Raw genomic sequence first — 20,962 nt, 5'->3', positions numbered from 1 at the left:
AAAGGACTGACTCTTACGGAAGATCGACTGACGGCATCAACAGTCTCAGTAGTCACAGTACATTGTACGCTCGATAAACGCCCGCGAATCCTTCAAGATGGACAATTTCTGCTTTCCGCTGGACTTGTCGAAACTGGAAAATGACCGTCTCCGGCTAGTTCCATTTGATGTAATAGCTCGCTACCTGCTATTCTCAACCTGCTATGACCACTAACCTCAGAGATGTAGTCCAATTTCCAGGAGCTTTCAGCGGCATTCGTGAAATTGTCGTCGGAAACTCCCGAGATCTTCCAATATCTTCCCTATGGACCGTTCGAAAGCGCGGACGCTTATGAACAGTGGTATAGCAATCGCATTCGCCCCAGCAAAGAATCGATCATATTCGCCATCATCCTCAAAGCAGGCATCGTCAGAAAGCGAAAGCCTGGCTCCGACGAGTTTGAGGAACTGAAGGTGGAAGACGGTACGTTTGCAGGGACCACCGGCCTGATCAGGGCGGATCCAGATAACTCTGTTGTGGAGGTGGGAAATGTAGGTATCCTTGCTTACTTGCCGTGTAAACCTACTCACCTGCGTAGGTCATTATCCTTCCACGATTCCATCGAACGTTTGTCGGTACAGCAGCTCACACACTGCTTATAAACCATATGTTGGATCCTCCACCTAATGGACTCCATCTCCGACGCGTCCAATGGCAGGCCTTCAGCAGCAATCAGGCCTCGATTGCAGCGGCGCAGCGCCTCGGGTTCCAGCTGGAGGGCATTATTCGCTGGCAACGGGTGTTGCCAGAAGGCAAGATGGGAAATTCCAATGGTGTGATTGACGACAAACTGCCTGGGATGGACCCGACTGGTCAGAAACGACTTGGGCCGGGACGTCACTCGGCGATGTTGAGTTTGTGTTGGGATGACTGGGAGAATGGAGCGAGGGAGAGACTGCATGCTCTCTCGCAGAAATATGCCTAGCTTGTAACATCAGACCGAGACTTTTCGTGCTAATCAACTCCTCTCTCAAGGACATTTTTGATCCTATGCAATGATTGCGGAATTTGAACGCTAGCAAACCACATGCACCGCCTTGTTTCATTGTCTATGAGGCAACTCTGCCAATAACAGATGTAGTCAATGTGACTATGGCGTCTACGCAAGCAGGCTGCTACTTATCTATAAAAACCGGCGTGTAAGCACAAGGCGCAATCATTGTAATTCTTGGCAAATTTAACTCAACAGCTTCCGAAATCGCTGTCGAAGAACACGCATGCTAGGATGCTTGAGGCTTTCGATTGATGAGCTTATTGGGCAGGTCGGATAGATCGTATTCGCCGAATATTTCTAATATGGAAATATCGACGAAGTGAGGGTAGCAAATATTCTCGGACTGGTGCCGAATATTGAGTCATGGACTGCCAAGTGGATATGGGGGATAGACACATGGAGTCTGGAGTTGCTTACCAACATTGACGCTCCAAAGAAAGATCTCCTGGTTAGTTTGAAGTAATTTGATTTTTTCTTCTTAGGTAAACTGGCTATTCAAGAGCTATTAATAAGCCCATGTCGACATCCAAAGAGATCCAAAGATGCGCGAAACCATACTTTGATGAAGCCCGCCAAGATTATTAACTGTATACGAGCGACGAAGCCACACAAACTTCACATGCCAAGTTAACTAGAACCTTGCGCTTAATAATAATCCTCGTATTTTAACTCACCTGGCAGCCTGAGTCACCTTCACCGATCTAGGAAAATCTTCGTAGATCATCGACCATTCGCGGATGACCCTTGACGCCCTTGACAAGCCCTTGACCCGCCCTTTGAAGGCTGGGCATCGAGCTACCAGCAGCAGCAGTGGACCAGATACGAGGAACTATGCCAGACTGAGGCACCGATGACTCCATTATGGCTGGTTTGCAGCATTTGCAGGTGATTCTGCCTATTATTCAAACATTGTGTCTAGGCTTGAGTTGCGTCATTCTTTGCGTTTGTCATATTTGGAGAGTTTGTCATCTATGGAGATGAGTGATATCGATACACTGCCTCAAGGAAGAAAGATGTATATAAAGAGCCAGAGATCTCTGTTACAATCTATCTTCTACCAAGCATCTACATCAATCATCATACAAACATCATCTCAATCCAATCGTGATCCTCTCAGTTGCCTACCTTGAGCTCTCGAAAGCGAAACAACAATATCATAAAAACACTGTCCATCAATAAATTGCGCGGCCACTACCAAAGCAGACCTTTACATCTGAGCACTATCAATCGAAACAAATCCAAAATACAAACCACCCAAGTCCTCAGAGATCATAACTGCGTCGCAATGTCGCCCAAGTCCTTCAAGTCCACCACCACCGTTGACAACGCCTCAACCCACACAACGTCCTCAACGTCGACTCTCAAGGGCATGTTCACAAAGTCATTGAAGCTGAAGGCTGCCGAGAAGGCGCCTTCAGATCCCAAGCTTCCAAGCAAGAAGTCGCCAGCTAAAGACTACACCGCTGCAGCCGTTCACCACGAGGCTGTCGCTCAGTACCTGGCCCTTCGGTGATTTGTGCCTTCGCAGAGGGTATGAACGTGCATGATTTACGGAAATTTATGGCTTCGATTGCGCCGGCGCTATCTGAAAACAATATAATGTCAGGAGGGTGGTATGAAATGTGATATATATATATATAATTTGTTGCTGCTCGAAGTACCATGAGGGCTTACATAGTCCACGGCGAAGGTATTGGTGGTTCTATGGATATAGATTTTTGAAATTTGATATAATATAACTAATTATGAGTCTAATTGTGGTCTCTTGAATGATTTCTATGTAGCAGGCCTGTGACGCTCAGACGCATGTGGAGACGTGACATAATAAGCTTACTGAGACAGGACCCTGACATTAGCAGGGATCTCTGCAAGGCTCTTGTCGCATGAACCGACTCGCATCTGGTCTTCATGTTGTTCATATGGAATTTTACTGCAAGAACTGCAGTGGATGGTACTCTAATCTACTCGAAGCTGCCTCCTTCCGGGTCGTCATCTACTATACCGAGACTCTGTAGGTTTGAACACCATTCTCCGTCACTGCAAGCTCCGGTGCTTCCAAGCTGACCTTCTATAGTATGTCCGACCATGCGCACAGGCTCATTGTGGCTTTTTCTGCTGATTGTTGATGAATGTGCCGGCAATAAGATTAAGCGGGGCATTTATTGATAAGCAATGGCATAATTCTCCACACTTCCCACGCCTTCCGCTGGTATGTATCGTCATTTCCCCTCACCATAGGCAAATCCCACAAGCTTATAAATCAAATCAATTGTCGTGCTTCCTCTATAAATCAAGCAAGACGCACACTCTGTGGTTGTCAACAATCTCAACATCCACGAACACAGATCAGCAACATGTCCGCTCCAAAAATCACCCTCTATACCAACCACCAATGTCCCTGGGCCCACAGAGCCCATATCGCCCTTAAGGAGCTCGGCCTTAACTACGAAGAGGTCATCATCGATCTGAACACACCCCGAGAGCCATGGTATCTTGAGATCAACCCGGTAGGACCCCTTCGCTCTCCGTGACAGTCACCGCCCACTCTAACAGCCACAGCGCGGCCTCGTCCCCGCCATCTCCTACAATGGCACCATCATCACCGAGTCGGCCATCGTCGCCCAGTTCCTCGCCGACGCGCATCCATCCCACCTCGTTCTCCCCTCCAACAGCGTCGAAGGAGCCCTGCAGCGCGCCCGCATCGCCTTCTTCGTCGATACTTTCTTCAGCAAGGTCCAGCCGCAGCTCTTGGCTTCTCACCGTGCCACAAGCGACAAGGACCGCGCTGCAGCGGGCGAGGCTCTCGTCGCGGCGATCGAGAAGGAGATCGAACCTATTCTGGCCTCGCAGACGGGATCCGGTCCGTTCTTCGGCGGGAGCGAGAAGTTAACACTGGCGGAGGTGCTTACTGGTTCGTTCCTGTTGCGGTTGCTCTCGCTCCATAAGCCTGAGTATGGACTGTTGAGGGAGGATTTGCCTGAGCTGTTGGAGAAGAGAACTCCGGCGTTTGCGAAATGGGCCAAGGCCACGGTCCAGCAGGACAGCGTCAACTACATCTGGGACGAGAAGAAGGTTGTGGAGCTGACGAAGAAGAAGGTTGCGTCGCTGGCTAAGAAATGATCAACCTGTGTGTACATGAGTACCTGAATAACGGCCTATTATGATATGACTTGTTCTTGCTGTGCCTGTCGTCAACAAAACTTCTGAAGCCCTTATCGGTTTCCGTAAATCCGACTTACTCTATTCCAATTGAGGCACATGAAAAGCCACGGTGGGACCTCGTATTCGGTCTAAAAATAAACCAATGCAAATTTATCCAAGACCAAACACCCATCCACTGTTGATGCTCAGGGGTCAGTCTTCATCATGAACGAGTCCAATATCAACGATATCACACAAGACGCCCGTGTACGGGTCCTCACCGGCCTCTACTCCCAGGAAGAAATCCTTGAACAGCTCATCGAGATCTACGAACTTCCCGAGCACGGCACAGCCGTCGTCCAACAACTCATTCAATCACTCTGGGACCAGCAACTAGAAGAAGAGGCCACATGGTCCGATGAACCGACCGACGTTGAAAAGCTCGAAGACGCTTTCTCCCGTCTAGAAGATGAGGATCACATCATCTGTCGCATGAATTTTACCTGCTGTGGAAGCTGCGGGAATGCCGAGATAGGCGGGGAGGCAGATGAATCACACATTGGGTACTGCTTCTTCCATCAGCAGGATACAGAGGCAGCAGTCAAGGGCGCGGGGCTATTTCTTCGATATGGAATTTTCAAAGGGAAGACTACGGACGGGAGTGTGGTGAATATCGGCAGGAAAATCGCTGCAACGCTACGAGAAGAAGGGCTTAAGGTGGACTGGGATGAGGATCCGAAGAAGACCATCAACCTTGATCCGTTTCAGTGGCGTGTCCGTCTCAGATGGTTGTAATCTGGTGTTCATCGCCTCTTATGTGTCGGATTCATTCATCATTCCTGGCTACAGTAGCGATTCAGGAAGGGATTCCGACGGTTGAGCCTGAGGCATAGAAGGTCGAGGCACTCGATGACGTGGTGGCCAGTTCAACAATGAAGAAGTGTGCAGACTGACACTAACGATTGCGCCTCCTCCTGATATTAAAAGACCGCAAATGAAGTATTTCTGCTGGTAGCTGACATATGCAGACCGGCAGAACGGGGTTCTTCCCAATCGAGCACGGAGAAGAATGCCGCTGCACAGTTCAGGCTGAATTCCCAGTGACACTCAATGTATACTACCTATACCCCTCAGTATCTGCAGGAAATAATTCAGCCGCCAATTATGTGCTTAGCTCTGGTCGATCTCATATTGGTCTGAAGATGAAATGGTACTTTGAGGCAGGCTGCCCCGCCGTTGTATATTTAGAGAGCGGGGAACTATGTATGGGTATATATATATATATATATATTAGAAAAAGAGATGCTACGTAGAACGGGTTGAACCTAATTCAGTACGTTGAGAATCGTGGACTGTCAAAATGCGAGCTATTGCATTCCTTTTGTTCTTCACTTGGGTGTTTACTGCATCTGGAACAATTGTTGAGAATGGGCAGGCGCGCCTGAACCCGTATCCGGGGCAAGCCGAGGTTATTACACTGGACAAAAAGACTTGGAATACCTACAAGCCTAGTACAAAGGAGATTTCTTACAAGGGGAGATGGGACGACAAGTATATTTCTTGTGAGTACAGCAAAACAGCATAAAGAGAAAGCACTGATATGAATAGGGTGGTCGTATGTATAGCAGTCGCTACAATTGACTATAATTCACATTTTCTAGAGCTCCTGGATTCAAGCTTGCATTCACTGGTGAAAAGGTACGAAGAACTTCCATGGAAAGAGACGACGAAGGCTGACAGGATAGCTCGCCTTGTCCTTTGGTCAATACACCAGTCAAGGAGTCCTCGTGGCATACAGGTATTTCCGGATGCCAGGTCGCAATGCAAGGCTAACTTGTTGCAGACTGGGTGGCCAGGACTGGCAATTCTCCAATGTCACTGCCAATGCCACATATCAATTCATTGGCCCTACTACGACGGGGCTTAATCTCACTAATGCCGGCAACGCAAAGACCTTTGAGCTGAGAGGTAAGGCACTTACGGAACTCTCATATACGATCTCGCTAACTCTGGTAGTAACAAACTGGGCCTATGGATACGTTTCCCCTGCTCCGTATACAGAGGAATTCACTGACAACAAGCACAATCCAGCTGGCCGGTGTATCCGTCGCGGCGGATGCAAAGATCTCCAGGACCCCCGAGTACCCGAAGATGGTGGAGATCATCGGAGACTCGTAGGTGCAGATGATCCAGAATCTCCCACATACTGATCTCTCCAGACTGAGCTCCGGCGACTTCGCTACATATGAAGGACTGTCCTCCTGGGCGTATGACTTCGCAGCAGGACTCGGAAACGTAGAATACTCCATTACTGTACGTTGTCTTCTACAACTGTTACATACCAGCTAACCGCAAAGGCCTATCCCGGTATCTGCCTCCACGACCAGAATTGCTGGGGAAATCCCCGCGGTCAGGTAAGCCAGGGCTTCCGTTGTCGTCTTCCAGACTGACCACCAGACCTACCAATGGTACCGCACCTCCGACACATCCTGGCGCGCACACGAGATCTACGGAGACAATCCACCCAAGTGGAACTTTGCAGCTCAACGCCCAGCCGATCTAGTGGTCATCAACATTGGCACAAACGACAACAACCAGGTGAACAATGTCTCAAGCACAGACTACTACAACGACTATGTCACTCTTGTGGGCAACATCCACAAGATCTGGCCCAAGGCCAATGTCATTCTTATGGTGAGTCTCCTCAACAAAGAAAGTACGGTACCATGCTAATGATGGCAGTCGCTGTGGGGTGGTTTCGGAGCCTCGGGGGATACATATGTGCAGGGCCCTATATGGGTGGATGAAATCAAGCGAGTTTACCAGCATTACGAGGAGCAAGGGTTCATCCATTATTTCGACACGACGGGGATCCTGCAGCACAACGATATTGCGCCGCAGTGGCATCCCACGGATGTTGGACATCTGAAGATTGCCGCGCATTTGATGCAGTGGGTGAAGTTGAAGTTTGGCTGGGAGTTTGGGGCTACTGGGCCTGAGGTGCATCATGGGACGTTGTACTGGAATGATCAGGCGAATTACTAGTAGTAGCGGTTAGAGTAGGAACTCTGGACGCATCATCCTCTGGATTCCTTTCACCAGGTCCATTGGTGACACAAGTCTGTCGCAGGGGGCACAGTTCGACAACCGCTCCGCGCTCTAGAGATGATGAGCTGCATGTTCATTGGCCGTTCTACTTAGTGACCTAGGACAGAAAATCCCACCCTATCCTTATCCATGGAAACCAGATTAGGAATCATTCAACTATAACTCAGTCAGGGATATATAGCATGCCAAGAAACCAAAAAATAGTCTACCACATCCTTGCATAGTTGGGAAATCGAGCTGTCCCTCAACCTCCTCACAGTGGCACCGTGCCTCGTGCACACCGTTGAAGTTAAGCTCACGAGGGATGCATAGGCCTCTGGGGTGGCCATGGCGTTGCAGACACAGAATACGAGTAATTATAGTAATTGATTGGTATTCGGTCTTCGTGTCGAAGTCGCGGCTTTCAGGGGGCCTCTATCTGCTCAGTCCTCTTCTCCCATTGACCTCGCACAATATCCTGCTCAATGAATACCTGCACATCCTCTAGATAGCATTACTGCGTAGTAAGTTGGGCACCTGTATGGTCTGAATTGCCGGACGATCTCGAATGGTATTAATGAGATGAAGTTGCCTCGTTTGTTGTCGAGGTGCCTAAGCTTAGGCTAATGGGCTGATCTCCGCGAATTGTTAGCCAGGTTGAGCACGCAATCGGCCCTTACTTCACACAGCTTGAAGGCCACTGTCCTTCGAGGAGTCTGCACTCTTTTTCGTCGGTAGGGAAGTATGTGGCTGATGTGCGTGTGATGCTTCCCCAAGAGATCTCGGTGCGCAGAGGCTGCATCTCGGCCATCATTGGATAGCTGATGCTCTTACCTGCTGCAAAGCTAGAGCACAGTCCTTTTTCCGACAACTTGGGTCTAGCCAGGTAGGGTTTCGGTTGCTGAGATGGCGGTGCACCCACAATATCGTCGTGGTGCTGATGAAGCAGAATAGACTTTAGTGGTGAAGCAACTAATGTTTATTTCAATAACGCTGCAAGAGCACAGCACAGACGACAGCCACCGCATGAGCATCAACAAGCAGCTCGCATTCTAATAGATGGAAAGGGCTTCCAGCCAATGGGGACTACTCCGAGAGCACCAACTGATGTGATCGATCAATTTCCCGTTCTGGACATCCAACGCGCTGAAAATGATGCATCACACATCGTGTTTTCACATATGCTATCAAGGTCCAACCCAACTTTTTCCACAATAGCCACTCCAAAATACGCGGTCAATTGTCTTCCCAAGGAAAAATTTTCCGTTCCCCAGAGGAATCGCGATCATGATGTAGAGAAGCTAGAATGACCGGCAATGCAACGACTACTTCGGAAGAAACTTCAACTGCAACACCTCTTGCACAGCCTCATGGACGGTCTCTTGCTTCCGTAGAAACTCCAAAAGCTGGTTGATACTGTCACTGTCTCCATGAGCGATAAGGTTGATCAGTGAATGGAGTGCATGTCTATATCGTTCTTTTGCTTGATGGATCGGGTCCTCCGAGCCTGGCTTTCCGTTTGGCACAGTCGCCGCAGTAGTATTTGTCTCCTGTGGAGTATGTCAAGGCTGTATTCACGAAGCCGAGTGATCACAGTACCTTTGAAGACTGGTTATTTTCTTGCATCATGAGATGCCCTCTGGGGAAAAATGGTGGGAGGTGAGATATGTCACTGCCTGCCGTTCGGTGAGAGCTGTCAAACATAGTTGAACTTTAGGAGACCTGGAGCCTACTATATCAAAGCTTCAGATTAAGGGTTCCGCATAAATATAAAAATGCTGTACTTGAAGTTCTAAGTGAGCGTCAGATGGAACATTCGGCCTTATAAACAATGAGCCCGAAGGAAGAGAGTCGATGACAGATAGACCAGATATCGGGCAGCAGATCAAGGTCCATCTGTCAATAGAGGAAGAAATCCGGGCTCATCAACCATGGCTATAAGCATGGGCTTACAATTACCCAAGAGTCGAGGGAGCCCGTGCATCTGTCGCTTCCAATGCGTGTTGATCTGTTCTAGCCCAATTATGGTGTCTATGAAGCTCGTGCTGGATAGCTATTACAGTAGAAATCAGATCCAGCTATTGGTATGCATTGATCGCAACATCAGGCGTCCAAAGTGAACCTGCTAAAAGACTTTCGGATCATGCATAATCCAACATGTGAAGACACGATTTTTGAGAGGAAGGAATTAAGAGCTATGTATCTTATTAGGCAAGGAACTAAGACATCCATGCGCATGGCTCTATGATCGACCTATCTCACTGGTCCTTGAGAATGATTGCTCATTGGCTGGCGACCGCATGCCCCTAATCAGCCATGCAGGTGAAGCTGATGAACTGTCCAGGCGAAGAATAAATGAACCATCTACCTAGTTCTGATAGATGTAGCTCTCCGCTCATTATTATTTGTAGAAGAGGCAGTTGAGTCCCAAGTGCCCATTGTTTCGATAGCTTTATCCGCCAGATGGAGCAAGCCCGCCAATCAACAACTCGTCTCGATCTGAATTGACGTCGAGCAATTGTATTTGGAATTGCTCATAAATACAGTAATTGTTGTTTACTCGTGCACGAAGTTCCGCACATGAAGTGGGCCTTCTTACTTGTATGGCTTCTACCCCAGGAGCCCGTTTGACCTCTAAGGATCAGATATTCAACATTCTACTCGAGTATTATCGTGAAATAACATATGAGAGGCCTTTCATAATTGGCCGACTCACATACAAACTGCCTTGACTGAAGATACCACCCCTTCAATATGCCCATCAACCGTCCCCTACATCCAATCCGGCTCGTTGGCCAACAATGACCACAACAACCGCTATCTACGACCGTCAGATTAAAGCGAAGTCCAGGCTGAACTGAAGATCGACTAACCAGCGATAGATCCACCCCCTCCGCAACTCGAACCGTCCACTTTGGCCTAAAGCGGAACGGCGGCCGTTGTCCCTCGGCGATGACACTCGGATCCGTTATCCGACGGATGTAGGCCACGTTGCGATTCTGAACAACCACCACCTGGAGGATATTATACAGGTCCTGAGCATGCACTTCCAACACAATCTCTTCGCCTTGCGCAGCTGGTCCAATTACCCTTGGCTGCTGCGCAGCATTCTGGAACGTGACAACCGCCCTGGGCGCGTTCATCGCAACCCGCAGCTTGGCTTCGAGGATACACTGCTCCCCGCCGGGGAGCCGGAGACACAGCGATGAGGAGTCGTACCAGTGGCACCGGAGCTCGAATAGTGGGAGTCCCGAGCGGTCGTGGAACATGCGTGGCTGGCTGATCTTCCAGGGCTGGCCGCGGACGGTGAAGAGTTCGGTTCCGGCGTGGTCGATGGAGTAGTCGAGCGAGTGCCATGGTTCCGGGCGGTTGGTCACAGTCACTATCACTTCATGTCGGGTGATGCTTTCTGGTCGGATGGCTATAGGATAAGGCGGTGGTTGGACTTCGGGGAGGGCATTGGACATGGTGAAATCCAGGTGAGGACATGTCAGTCGAGCGGCCGGGCATGGCCATTCTTCTAAGTGTATTGTTAACTAGAAGTTCCATGAGTAACGCGATTGTCGACTTAGAAGTGCCGTGAGCAAGGCAGAGTCGGAGGACGCCTTATACCTCCTAACGGCTGGGGAGATTGCAACTGTTGGTTAGTCTGGTCCATTGATTGGTCGGTTCGGCAGTTGCTGACGATTAGAGCCAGGAACAATCGCAGCTGTCAAGATGACATTCAGGAGGTGGCTTGGAACTATATAGGGCTAATTCTTACAGAAAATGCCGATAGTGGGAAGAACGTGTTTCAGCCATAGCGTTAGTTTGAGCTTGAGGTAACTTCAGTATGTAACCCTGAACGGGGATTTATGTCCACTTCAAATGTGTAATACCTTTGTTCAAGCCAAAGACATATCCTTAACCCAAGGCATATTCGACATAGCAGTACTACGAGTTCACATGCAGGATCACCAATAGGTAGCCCATTTACTGTCTCCGCTGACAACCTTGACAAACTCCTCGGCGATAATTTGGTCCGTTCGCTGCGACGGATGCAACTCATCAAACCACATGAAAGAATCCGGACTGGGAAGCCGGGTGCACTCCCCTCCACTAAGCGTGCAGTGATTGTTGAACCCAGTCACATTCGCCGGTGCACTGCCGTTGAGATACTTTGTGGGATTGTAATACACCTCGGAGAGCTGCCAAATCAGTATCATCCAGAGCCAGTGTCCAAGACAAGACGCAACATACCAATCCATACATGTCCATCACCGCAAACCTTGCTCCGGGATACCTCCTGGCTGCCAGAACCTCATACGGCGTCTGGTACTTGAACACATCATTCGCAGTCGCAACCTGTTCCCACATCCGATAACTGATCAAGGTCAGATTATCTGGCTTGTCCGGCCAGTAGCGGTTGGCCCCCACGCCACCGTTCTCCGGCGTCGCGTACAGGGGTGCCAGCTGCAGGGGCGCCAGGTTCATAAGTACGAAGTATCTGCCGCCGTTTGCATAGACTTGGTCTAGAACGGAGTACACGCAGTTAATATAGTCCGGGATGGTCTTATTCTTGACCTGGGAGTCAGTGATAAAGGCGTAGTTGCCTAAGTCGTTGGTGCCGATCCAGATCGAGTACACCGTTTCCTGGGGCGGGATGTTGAGGAACTTCTTTCCCGAGACTTTATACTTGCTGTCAGCCAGGAAGGCGGGCACTTCGTATTCGAGAACGGAAGGAAAAAAGGCATTGATGTAGGTGAATGTGCGTGGGGTTATGTCGTTGGAGCACACGGCGCCGCTGACGGCGTAGTTGTACAGGTTTACATCGGCGTATTGCGAGACATAATGGCCCCAGACATAGCCGCCTGATGCGGTGTTGTTGTTCTACGCTTTTCAGCGAAATTCATTCATTGGGACACAGGAACGTACGTCTGGCTGCTCCCAGCCAACCGGGGGAGCTGACCCGTTGTGAGAGCCAAAGTAGTTCAGCCGCGATTGGTCGGTATAGCTATCGCCAAAGGAAACAAGACTGGTGAACTTCCTTGGTCCCCATGATCGAGGGTGAGCAGAAGCTGCTTCGATTGCAAGAATGAGCCCTAGAAGTAAGTGCGATTGATGCATGATGGATTTCAGCGCAGCTTTTGCTTGCTTGCATCTCGGGCTGCGGGGAACATTGGCTGCTTATAAACATTGCCCGAAAGAGACAGGGATTATCCGTTCGTCCGGGCAGAGAGGAGTCAGTCATGATCAAGAATGATTGAAGAAAAGATATCTCCCGTGACGAATGATCCCCGGGGTTAGAATTGCGGAGATGCGGGGATTGTGGACCGGCCTGGATAAATACGTGGATAAATAGGATTGTATAGTCCAAGGCATACTTATAAATCATAATGGGAGATTTCTTGTTAGTCTGGCGGAAAATTAACTTCAACATAGGTTTTTTCTCGCTATAGAGAGATTTTACTGTATAGCCTCATAGCCCCTCGAGCATCTAGAATTACCACCACAGCCCAGTTACGTGCCTCCCGGATATCTTTGCGTTCACACGCATCTCGGGGCAGCACAGGGCCTGTTTGTTCTTTGTGGGGATATCTGATGGGCCTGACTAGAGTAGTTTGATGGCATTTCATCAACCTAACCCATAGTATGGCGGAAATTGACTGAAAAGTGCCTACGTATAATACCTACTCCACATGCCCAGTTTCAATCTCTTTCATCATCAGCTCCGCCTCCCCTGCAACCCTCCTGACATGCTCAGATTCATCTTCCTTCCTTGCAGCCTCGCCAAATCTATCCCTCCAAAGCTTCCACCTCTCCTTACAAAGGCCGTGCTTCCCTTTCCACAACGGCCCTCCACTACCTGGAGCACCAATCAGGCGCCCGGACTCATATTCCTCATCCCATTCATAGATCTCCGCACCTAGAACCTCAATCCACGCTGCCGCAGCAGGAATCCATGCCGCCAAGGGATCCTCCGGCGCCATATGTTTCCATGGCGTTTCAAGCGCAATCCGGAGCGTGGCGAGTGCAAACAACGAACCCCACTCGAAAATAGGCTCCTCGGTTGCGACGAGAAGGGCGAGAAAGCGATTCACATTCACCGTCCTTGAAATTGCGGCTTCTCTCTCCTCCGGTTGCTTGGTGCCTGGGGCCGGAATCGAGTAATCCCAGTGACGCCGAATCTCCCAGTCCAGCATCGGCAGGTCCTTCCACACTTGCTTCCTGTGGACAATCAACGGCTCATCTTGTCCATGGTCACCGGGCCTTGTAACGTCCGGGAGATGGGACATATCCACGAGAATATCAACGAGTTTATCCTGGTGTTCTGGGTTCTTGCATGCAATCTTAAGCAACAGATGCCAGGGTTGGCCCAGTTGGGCCTCGAGGGAGGCGTCGAGTGCTAAGGCGGCAGATGCTAGTTTGGCGGCGGCTGCTGGGGAGTGAATTTTGCCTGCGAAGAGATCGTGCAGGACTGCGAGGTGGGGTTCGAGATCGTAATCGCTGCCTTCGTTTGTGAGGGTGGGTAGTTGTAGGTGAGTTAACATGGTGTTCATTTGAGAGTGAGAGGGGCTGGATGAAAAGAAACTTGTCTATGGCGAATTCCTGTCTGTCCTATAGTCGGCGTTTATATTTATTTGCGGGCAGATGGAGGGATTTCGATGACAAAAACCAAGGCTGAAGTAAATCTGGCCGACGACTTAGGTGCGGACTATCCAGACAGGGGTGCAAGAAACAGGAATAAGCGGATCGACAGAGGGTATCGCAGGGCAATTTGTGTTTTTACATTGTGTTTCGATGCTCCGCAGGCGATTTACCACTATCTGTAGAAGCATCAGAGTATCGCTATAGATGAGGGCTGTCTTGTGTTACAAGGGCAAAGAATCCTTCACTCATAACCTTCTTGAAAGGCCTACGAAGGTATATGTGGACGTCTCCGTTGCCTGAGAGTTCGGAAGACAAGGATTAGTCTTGTATCTCATGCAGATTTATGAGGTTTAAGATCCAGGCTTCTTCATTAAGCATACGGTGAAATAGATACTGCATCATAAATGCTCGTTAGTCATCCTGTACATTATGATTGCCATCATATTCAGCAATCCTCAGTCCATGTATTCCACCTTTGATCCAGTCCAATGGCGCCACAAAGGCCATCTGGCTCCATGAAAACAGTTGATTCTTCCCCCCAAAGACAAAGACTTCGAATCTCCCGACAAAGTTCCCATCCACCCAGACTCTGCTCCCTCCAATGACATCTGTGCGAATGATGATCTGACTGTGGAGAGGGATTTTGACTGGTTTATGAGTGGATGACGTCTCGTTTGTCCAGATCCGACCCGGATACCCCGGGTCGAATCCAGCGTCTTCGGCTACAGACCGAAGCGGGTACTCCCATCCGTCCGATGTGAAGGCCAAAGTACCAGATGCGGATAAACTCAGAGAACAGTCCTCGGATGACAGCACGAATGGCCCCACGACGTCAAGCTCCAGTGTATAATTCATTCCCTTGCTGCCGTACCCAAGGCGGACTCTTTCCTCCGATTGCTTGTCGGACGTCCAGCTCAAAAGCGAATCCGTCTTGTGATTGGTACGACCTATAAATCTCCTGTCGAGATTCTGGCCAACCGCGCGGGCGGTAAGCAAGTTGGCAGACAAATACAAGCTGGATTCTTCTAGTCGAGGACCTCGATCGCCCGTCCATGCTCGAGATGCGACAATGGGGATCCCGTTGCGCATGGCGTAGAAGGCCTCGAGCTGTGTCGTCGCGTCCGGTCCGTTGTCATTCCATGCAGCTAGAATTGCGCCCTGGACCGCCTGTTTGTCCGGTTGCTCTGTGACGTTGAATGGGTTGAAGAGCGCCGGGGTCCATTGCCATCCGTCGATGTCGGCGAAGTTCAACACGCGGGAGTTATTGAACAGGTATGGATACGGGGCCGGAAGGATGGGCATGTGGTCATTTTTCAAAGACATGTATGCCCAGCGATCCTCCGAATTGATGATCGTGTACCCATCATTTGCCAGACTGACAGGATCCGATTGTCCGTATTGCCAATGTTGAATGATCACATCACTGGATATAGAAAGGGTATGCGATGGCTCAGAAGTGCCCCATATGCGAATCTTTTTTCCTGACTCGTTCTGGATGAACTGTGCCATCTCATTGACAAAATTGATGTAATCATCCGCCAATGTCGAGTCATACTCATCCGCCCCGATATGTACTTCCTTTGTGTGGAACCACGGCAGGAATTCAGCCCAGACAGACTTGACGAGAGGCACCGCCTCAGGATGAGAAAGATTCAGCAGATCCTTCTTCTTCAGCGCAAGTTCTGGCTTCCATTTGGTGAGAAATAGGCAATGACCTGGCGCTTCAATCTCAGGAATAACAGTAACTCCCCGTTGCGCACAATGATGCTCCAGCTCTTCATAATCCGCTCGGGATAGAGTCTCGTTCGGCCTCTGCACGATTCCATGGAGGTCAGGGCTCTCAGGGTGCAGCGAAAACTGGGCGTACACTTCGCTCCATGTCTCGTTATGCCCTCGATTGAGGGGGTAGTTGTCACTAGTGTGATAGTGAAACTCGGACATCTTGAAAAACGAGGCGTACGTGCACAGATCCTTAAGAAGAGCAGGCGAGTACCACTTCCGGCCTGCATCGAGCATATATCCTCGCGTTGGAACCGAGGGTGCGTCCACAATGCGACCACTCTGAAGCGGTTTCCCGTCAGCGATGATCAACTCCTGCAGCAGTGTCCGCGTTCCCCACCACATCCCCCTCGCCCCAGATCCACGGATAATGACCCGCTGCGAGTGAATCTCCATTTCATATCCTTCTTCTGTCGGCGTGCCATTTTCGTAGGTCAAGTTGCAGTCTGTGCCAAGTCCGTCAAGAAAGATCCCTTGCTTTGCGCTGAATTCATGGACCTGGCGGAGTGTCCACCGGCTGGCCGTCACTTCCTGCAGATCATGCATAAATGTCGTTGCGAATTCCAGCGCAGATGGAGGAATCAGCGTCAAGCCATTTTCGTCCCGATGAGAGGCAAAATCAGCCTTGATATAGATGATCCTCTCCACTGAGCGAACATCAAACCCCGATATTGGCCCTAAGCCTGTTTGATACACTGGGGGAAGTGTCTGCAGTGCAGCAGTCACTAAACTGAAACATAGGATGATATTTAGATACATATTTACTGTCCCTGAGCATATGGCTGACCTGCACGGACTATATACAAGCAAGGGTTGCATTGCTGTGGTTGTCGAGGTTACATCGGCTCCCTGCATTTCTGGGGATCAACAATCCCATTGTTACCCTATCATTGATTGATAATCTGATAGATATCACACTTGTCACCTTGAGGATTGTTGTAGTATCATCTTAGCGTGGGGTTTATTGTGTACCTTTATTCCCCGCACGGCATTCTAGTACAGTCCCGAGACTGGCCATATTGATGCTTTACCTTCCTAGGAGCAGTTATCTATTATTGTATTTCCCTAGCAGGGACATGGAAATTGGCATAGTTTACCTACGAATTGTAAAATGGATATGTTGATTAAGACGATTATATCCTTCACTCACTGGTCTCTGTTCCATGGATAGTTGTAGGTCAGCTTTTCTACAGAAGAACATCGAAGGACGATGTATATTGCGATGTCAATAATACTGGACTGTTCTCAGTGTGCTATTTCAGTTCACCTGGATTGTTGGTGCATTTCCAACAAGGACATCTACCACATCCCAGTACCGAGGCTCTGCAGTTATGGCTCATTAGTCTTTTAATTCAGTTCTCGATCAATACTCCAGAAAACGTCTCATCCAAGGGGAGCATTCGAAATTCATCTTCTTACCCTAGCGCGACAGATATGTCTGCTCTCCACGCTTGCTGTCGGTCAGCTAGCATTCGCGACTCCCAATCAACGCGACGCGAATACCAACAATGAGCGTAAGTAACACTCTCCGTTTATTTCTGCTGGTTAGCCGACGCGACGGTTCTGACTCTAGGAGCCCCCACGTCCATCACGGCAACAGTCTGCGAGATCCAGTGGGAGCTAAAAAACGGATATGCACCAAATCCACCCCGCAAAGGTAACCGGGCACGCCAAGGCAAGCTGGAGGAAATTGACCATGTTCCCTATGGAAGCGCCAAGTTGCATATGGCGGAACTGCCAGTGATGGAGTAAGGGGCGGCGGGGGCAGATACCCATAATGATAAATGTGGCGTAATTTGCGTATACCAGTTCCTTCAAAAGGTCATATTCCGATGATTCTCCGGTCTTCGGTTGAATCATCCGCGTTGCCTGGCTGCTCTATTCCATTAATGCGGGGTATATTGCGACGATCCTCCGCCGGAGCTCGTCTTTTAGTGGGGATTGTTACGGAATCGGGGAAGTCGGATATTGTTTGTCTTACTCTGCTGTTTGTTGCTCGGCTTGGCAAAATGCGATGTCTGCTATAAATTATCCGATTGCTGCATATCCTGTTGAAAAGTCTGGGCATCGTCAGGCTGGCATCGTAGTGTGGATACGTAGATGAACCACCGGGGAAACTGACCCGATACCATAGTATATGAACGACTATATAAAAGCCAGAGGTACAATCACACTGAGCTCGATTGCAAAAGCTTCATAACTAACAAGATGAAGAGCCTCACGACGATCTGCGCGGGGATCCTTGCCCTCCTCACCCCTATCATGGCGCTTCCCCAACCTCTCCCTCTCGATCTCCAAAAAGCCGACCCGCCTAAAGTGGGCTATCTCGATTTCTACTGGAAGACGGAGGACGAGAGCGTCTACCTCGCCTTGAGTAACAATAGTAATCCACTCGACTTCACCACGATCAACGGTGGGAAGCCCATCGTCTCCCCGACCCTGGGCACAAAGGCCGTCCGGGACGTCTCGATCATTGAGGGCGTAGGCCATGACAAGGGAAAGTACTATCTGATCGGAACGGATCTGGATATTGACACTGTTTGTCTCCCTACCTGTAGGCGTCAGGAGATACTGACAGTGCCAGACTACCTGGGATAAAGCGACTCGGACTGGATCGCGGGCCATCTTCGTCTGGGAGAGCAGAGATCTGATCCATTGGACTGACGAGCGACTTGTGACGGTCGAGGATGCGACAGCCGGCATGGTCTGGGCGCCGGATGCAATCTGGGATTCGAAAGCCGGTATGTCGCAGTGTACACCTCGTCAATTGAGCATGACTGATAGCGTACAGGAAAATATCTGGTGCACTGGGCATCCAAATTTGTAGGTATTCCCAGAGGTACAGCCTGATCAGCAGACTGACCAGATACAGTACGCAGCAGATGATCCCAACCACACCGGCAATGCCACCACCACGGAGATCATCCGCTACGCTCACACCACTGACTTCAAGACCTTCACCAAGCCGCAGACCTACATCGACCACAAGACGAGCTCAATAATCGACCTCAGCATTCTCCGCGTCGACGACAACACCTTCGTCCGCTTCTACGTCAGCGGCAAGGTTTCCGGCCCTGTGGTCGAAGTAAGCCGCAACGGCCTGTTCGGTGACTGGGTCAGCCCCTCGGGCACCATCAAGGACAGCACCCACTTCGAGGGCCCATATCCCTTCTGGGACAACGTGCAACCTGGCAAGGCGTATCTGGTTTGCGACAAAGTGGGCAGCGTCACCGGTTTGTCGCCGTGGGTGTCGACGGATGTGACATCGGGAACGTTTACGCCTGTTTCGGGCTATAACCTGGGACAATTGAGACATGGGTCGGTGCTGTCCGTGACTCAGAAGCAGTATGATGCATTGGCAGCCCTCTAGTTTAGTAGCCAGGCTGAGAGATGAAGAAGGCTTCAGTTTGTGAATGATGTTGGCAGAAGGTTGCAGAGATATATATTTAGCTCAAAGTCCTCAATGACGAAATGGGGCGAACATGTGTAGTCGCCTGCACAGGATGGATTTGGTTAATACCTTGTTTTTTTTTTGAAATGGTCTCTTTCAGATGATGCAAAAAAAAAGCTTGCACTCGGATTCGAACAAACTCATCATAGTAGTGCACTTTACCAAAAGCAAGGGGAAAAAAAGAAATGCTCACAAGCGGATTTGAACCGCTGACCTCATGATTACTAGTCATGCGCTCTACCAACTGAGCTATGCGAGCTGATTGGTTGATCTGCATTTCCTCCTGCGCTACAGAAGTGGACCTTCCATATTCCGAAGTGCAGCCGACGTTGACTGGACTAGAAAATGTATAGATAGCTCCCCAGTGTCGAGTTCGTCCGTTGAAAGATCATAATCTCATCTAGCACGGCCTTCACAGCCGAAAGCCTGCAACAGCATAGTTTAAGACTGCCGTACAATATATACGAACAGGGCTGTCCAGTTTTGGCATGCGTAGCAGTAATCGTAGGTTATCTGATCAACCATGAGTCCATGATGGCATTATCATAAGGGTGGTATATTCCCACATTTGTTCCACATGAGATGCAGATCTCAGCGAAGCTGCAGAAGCGTTGTTTCCGCGCTTTCTAGTGATTTGATCGTTACGAGAGTCGTCTGCTGACAGAACTCCATCATTTGAAGCAGAAGAAGTGGCGGTGTATCTAGAGATATGCAAGTGTAAAGATTAGTTCTTCTATGTTCCTCCAGCTGCGTCAAGATTCTACTCACTCTAGCTACATTTTCAGGGTCATGTGGTATACGTTGAAGTCCTCAGACTCCAAGTGTTTTGGGTTCTCAACATCTTATGCTTCTCAACGACCATTCTATAGCTCCTGGGGGAGGTGACACTTACGAGACAGACTGAGGAGAAATCAATTCCTTATACTCGGATTGCAGGAAGTTATCCTGTATCCTGTAGATTATGATGAGCACATCAGATCCCAAACAGGGGCAAAATCTATATGTCCAACTCACATTTCGGCACGCAATCAAATTCCTTCCCTGGCAGCTTTCTCCTTCCCTTCCTGCAACAATAAGCACTTAGCAACTAATCCTCACCAGCAAATCCAGAACCAAGAACAATTCAAACCAAACCCAGAACTCAAAGGTCAAAAGGAAAACGAAAAATGAAAAACTCACTGCGCAAGCCCATGCTCTCCAACAAGCGTCCACCCGGCCATCCTCCGATCCCGATCCCAGTACCTCATCTGATGAAGAATGACCCCCTCGGCACTCGTCCAGATGACCCCATCCGTCGCCGCCGCAGCCGTAAACGTGAGGATTAGATCCCCCGTCTTGGCGCCGTCGTAGCGCTGGATCGCGTCGACGGAGGAGTAGACTTTTGCGTCGCGCGCGCGGACCTTGTCGAGGCATTGCTGGAGAAGATTGTATGATGGCCAGGGCTGGTCGGGGAGGTTGGAGAAGACCATGCAGTAGGTGAAGGTGGTGTAGAGGTTGTGGTCGAGGGGGTGGTTTGCGGTCAGGTAATTCATTCCTAGACTGTGTGTGTTATTCATGTTGTTCGAGAAGTTATTCATTTTGCTGGTGGCAGATGCTGTTGAAGTAGATCGAGAAAATAGTGTAAAGAGAAGAGATGGTTGATGAGTTACTCGCCTATCCAGACAGACAGCGGAGGTATTTATATTATGAACTAAGACATATTCCAAGACAGTGTCTGTTGAATATTGCAATAGACAATGTCTTTGTATGGATGATTCGAGACATCCTTTGTCGTAGTAAGACCATATCACAAAGATGCTTTGTGAAGGAGTCTCACAACAATAAAAGATGTCTCTGTAGG

At 49.6% G+C, this 20,962-nt stretch overlaps 11 protein-coding genes and 1 non-coding gene across 12 annotated transcripts; 6 read left to right on the top strand and 6 right to left on the bottom strand.

Annotated features, from left to right (window-relative positions):
• Nucleotides 1-97: 97 nt before the first annotated feature.
• Nucleotides 98-965, top strand: Asppvi_001604 (GNAT family N-acetyltransferase; the record flags this gene model as incomplete). Its single annotated transcript, XM_043297898.1, has 3 exons — nt 98-169; nt 229-531; nt 579-965. The coding sequence occupies 3 exons, from the start codon at nt 98-100 to the stop codon at nt 963-965; spliced, it is 762 nt and encodes a 253-aa protein (XP_043153833.1).
• A 1,354-nt stretch (nt 966-2,319) lies between these two features.
• Nucleotides 2,320-2,547, top strand: Asppvi_001603 (uncharacterized protein; the record flags this gene model as incomplete). The annotated part of the gene is made up of 1 exon (XM_043297897.1): nt 2,320-2,547. The coding sequence occupies one exon, from the start codon at nt 2,320-2,322 to the stop codon at nt 2,545-2,547; it is 228 nt and encodes a 75-aa protein (XP_043153832.1).
• Nucleotides 2,548-3,388: 841 nt separating this feature from the next.
• On the top strand, nt 3,389-4,154 carry Asppvi_001602 (glutathione S-transferase family protein; the record flags this gene model as incomplete). Its single annotated transcript, XM_043297896.1, has 2 exons — nt 3,389-3,541; nt 3,594-4,154. The coding sequence occupies 2 exons, from the start codon at nt 3,389-3,391 to the stop codon at nt 4,152-4,154; spliced, it is 714 nt and encodes a 237-aa protein (XP_043153831.1).
• Nucleotides 4,155-4,400: 246 nt separating this feature from the next.
• Nucleotides 4,401-4,970, top strand: Asppvi_001601 (uncharacterized protein; the record flags this gene model as incomplete). Its single annotated transcript, XM_043297895.1, has 1 exon — nt 4,401-4,970. The coding sequence occupies one exon, from the start codon at nt 4,401-4,403 to the stop codon at nt 4,968-4,970; it is 570 nt and encodes a 189-aa protein (XP_043153830.1).
• Nucleotides 4,971-5,535: 565 nt separating this feature from the next.
• On the top strand, nt 5,536-7,220 carry Asppvi_001600 (SGNH/GDSL hydrolase family protein; the record flags this gene model as incomplete). Its single annotated transcript, XM_043297894.1, has 11 exons — nt 5,536-5,737; nt 5,784-5,790; nt 5,837-5,873; nt 5,921-5,973; nt 6,019-6,143; nt 6,192-6,214; nt 6,267-6,349; nt 6,395-6,488; nt 6,533-6,589; nt 6,633-6,869; nt 6,918-7,220. 11 exons carry the CDS (start codon nt 5,536-5,538, stop codon nt 7,218-7,220), a joined length of 1,221 nt encoding a protein of 406 aa, XP_043153829.1.
• Nucleotides 7,221-10,023: 2,803 nt separating this feature from the next.
• On the bottom strand, nt 10,024-10,729 carry Asppvi_001599 (uncharacterized protein; the record flags this gene model as incomplete). The annotated part of the gene is made up of 2 exons (XM_043297893.1): nt 10,024-10,083; nt 10,136-10,729. The coding sequence occupies 2 exons, from the start codon at nt 10,727-10,729 to the stop codon at nt 10,024-10,026; spliced, it is 654 nt and encodes a 217-aa protein (XP_043153828.1).
• Nucleotides 10,730-11,215: 486 nt separating this feature from the next.
• Nucleotides 11,216-12,368, bottom strand: Asppvi_001598 (SGNH/GDSL hydrolase family protein; the record flags this gene model as incomplete). The annotated part of the gene is made up of 3 exons (XM_043297892.1): nt 11,216-11,449; nt 11,502-12,131; nt 12,177-12,368. The coding sequence occupies 3 exons, from the start codon at nt 12,366-12,368 to the stop codon at nt 11,216-11,218; spliced, it is 1,056 nt and encodes a 351-aa protein (XP_043153827.1).
• A 563-nt stretch (nt 12,369-12,931) lies between these two features.
• Nucleotides 12,932-13,792, bottom strand: Asppvi_001597 (DUF3632 domain-containing protein; the record flags this gene model as incomplete). The annotated part of the gene is made up of 1 exon (XM_043297891.1): nt 12,932-13,792. The coding sequence occupies one exon, from the start codon at nt 13,790-13,792 to the stop codon at nt 12,932-12,934; it is 861 nt and encodes a 286-aa protein (XP_043153826.1).
• A 511-nt stretch (nt 13,793-14,303) lies between these two features.
• Nucleotides 14,304-16,430, bottom strand: Asppvi_001596 (beta-N-acetylhexosaminidase; the record flags this gene model as incomplete). Its single annotated transcript, XM_043297890.1, has 1 exon — nt 14,304-16,430. The coding sequence occupies one exon, from the start codon at nt 16,428-16,430 to the stop codon at nt 14,304-14,306; it is 2,127 nt and encodes a 708-aa protein (XP_043153825.1).
• Nucleotides 16,431-17,879: 1,449 nt separating this feature from the next.
• On the top strand, nt 17,880-19,041 carry Asppvi_001595 (glycoside hydrolase family 43 protein; the record flags this gene model as incomplete). The annotated part of the gene is made up of 4 exons (XM_043297889.1): nt 17,880-18,209; nt 18,256-18,412; nt 18,463-18,494; nt 18,544-19,041. 4 exons carry the CDS (start codon nt 17,880-17,882, stop codon nt 19,039-19,041), a joined length of 1,017 nt encoding a protein of 338 aa, XP_043153824.1.
• A 267-nt stretch (nt 19,042-19,308) lies between these two features.
• On the bottom strand, nt 19,309-19,381 carry Asppvi_001594. Its single transcript has one exon. It is a non-coding gene; the product is annotated as a tRNA-Thr (tRNA).
• A 629-nt stretch (nt 19,382-20,010) lies between these two features.
• Nucleotides 20,011-20,699, bottom strand: Asppvi_001593 (uncharacterized protein; the record flags this gene model as incomplete). The annotated part of the gene is made up of 2 exons (XM_043297888.1): nt 20,011-20,074; nt 20,302-20,699. 2 exons carry the CDS (start codon nt 20,697-20,699, stop codon nt 20,011-20,013), a joined length of 462 nt encoding a protein of 153 aa, XP_043153823.1.
• Between the last annotated feature and the right edge of the window lie 263 nt (nt 20,700-20,962).

Source organism: Aspergillus pseudoviridinutans (assembly GCF_018340605.1).
Source record: "Aspergillus pseudoviridinutans IFM 55266 DNA, scaffold_1, whole genome shotgun sequence".
Lineage (NCBI taxonomy): Eukaryota > Fungi > Ascomycota > Eurotiomycetes > Eurotiales > Aspergillaceae > Aspergillus > Aspergillus pseudoviridinutans.
The sequence above is the reverse complement of the archived record's forward strand: the minus strand, read 5'-3'. Positions and strand labels throughout refer to the sequence as shown.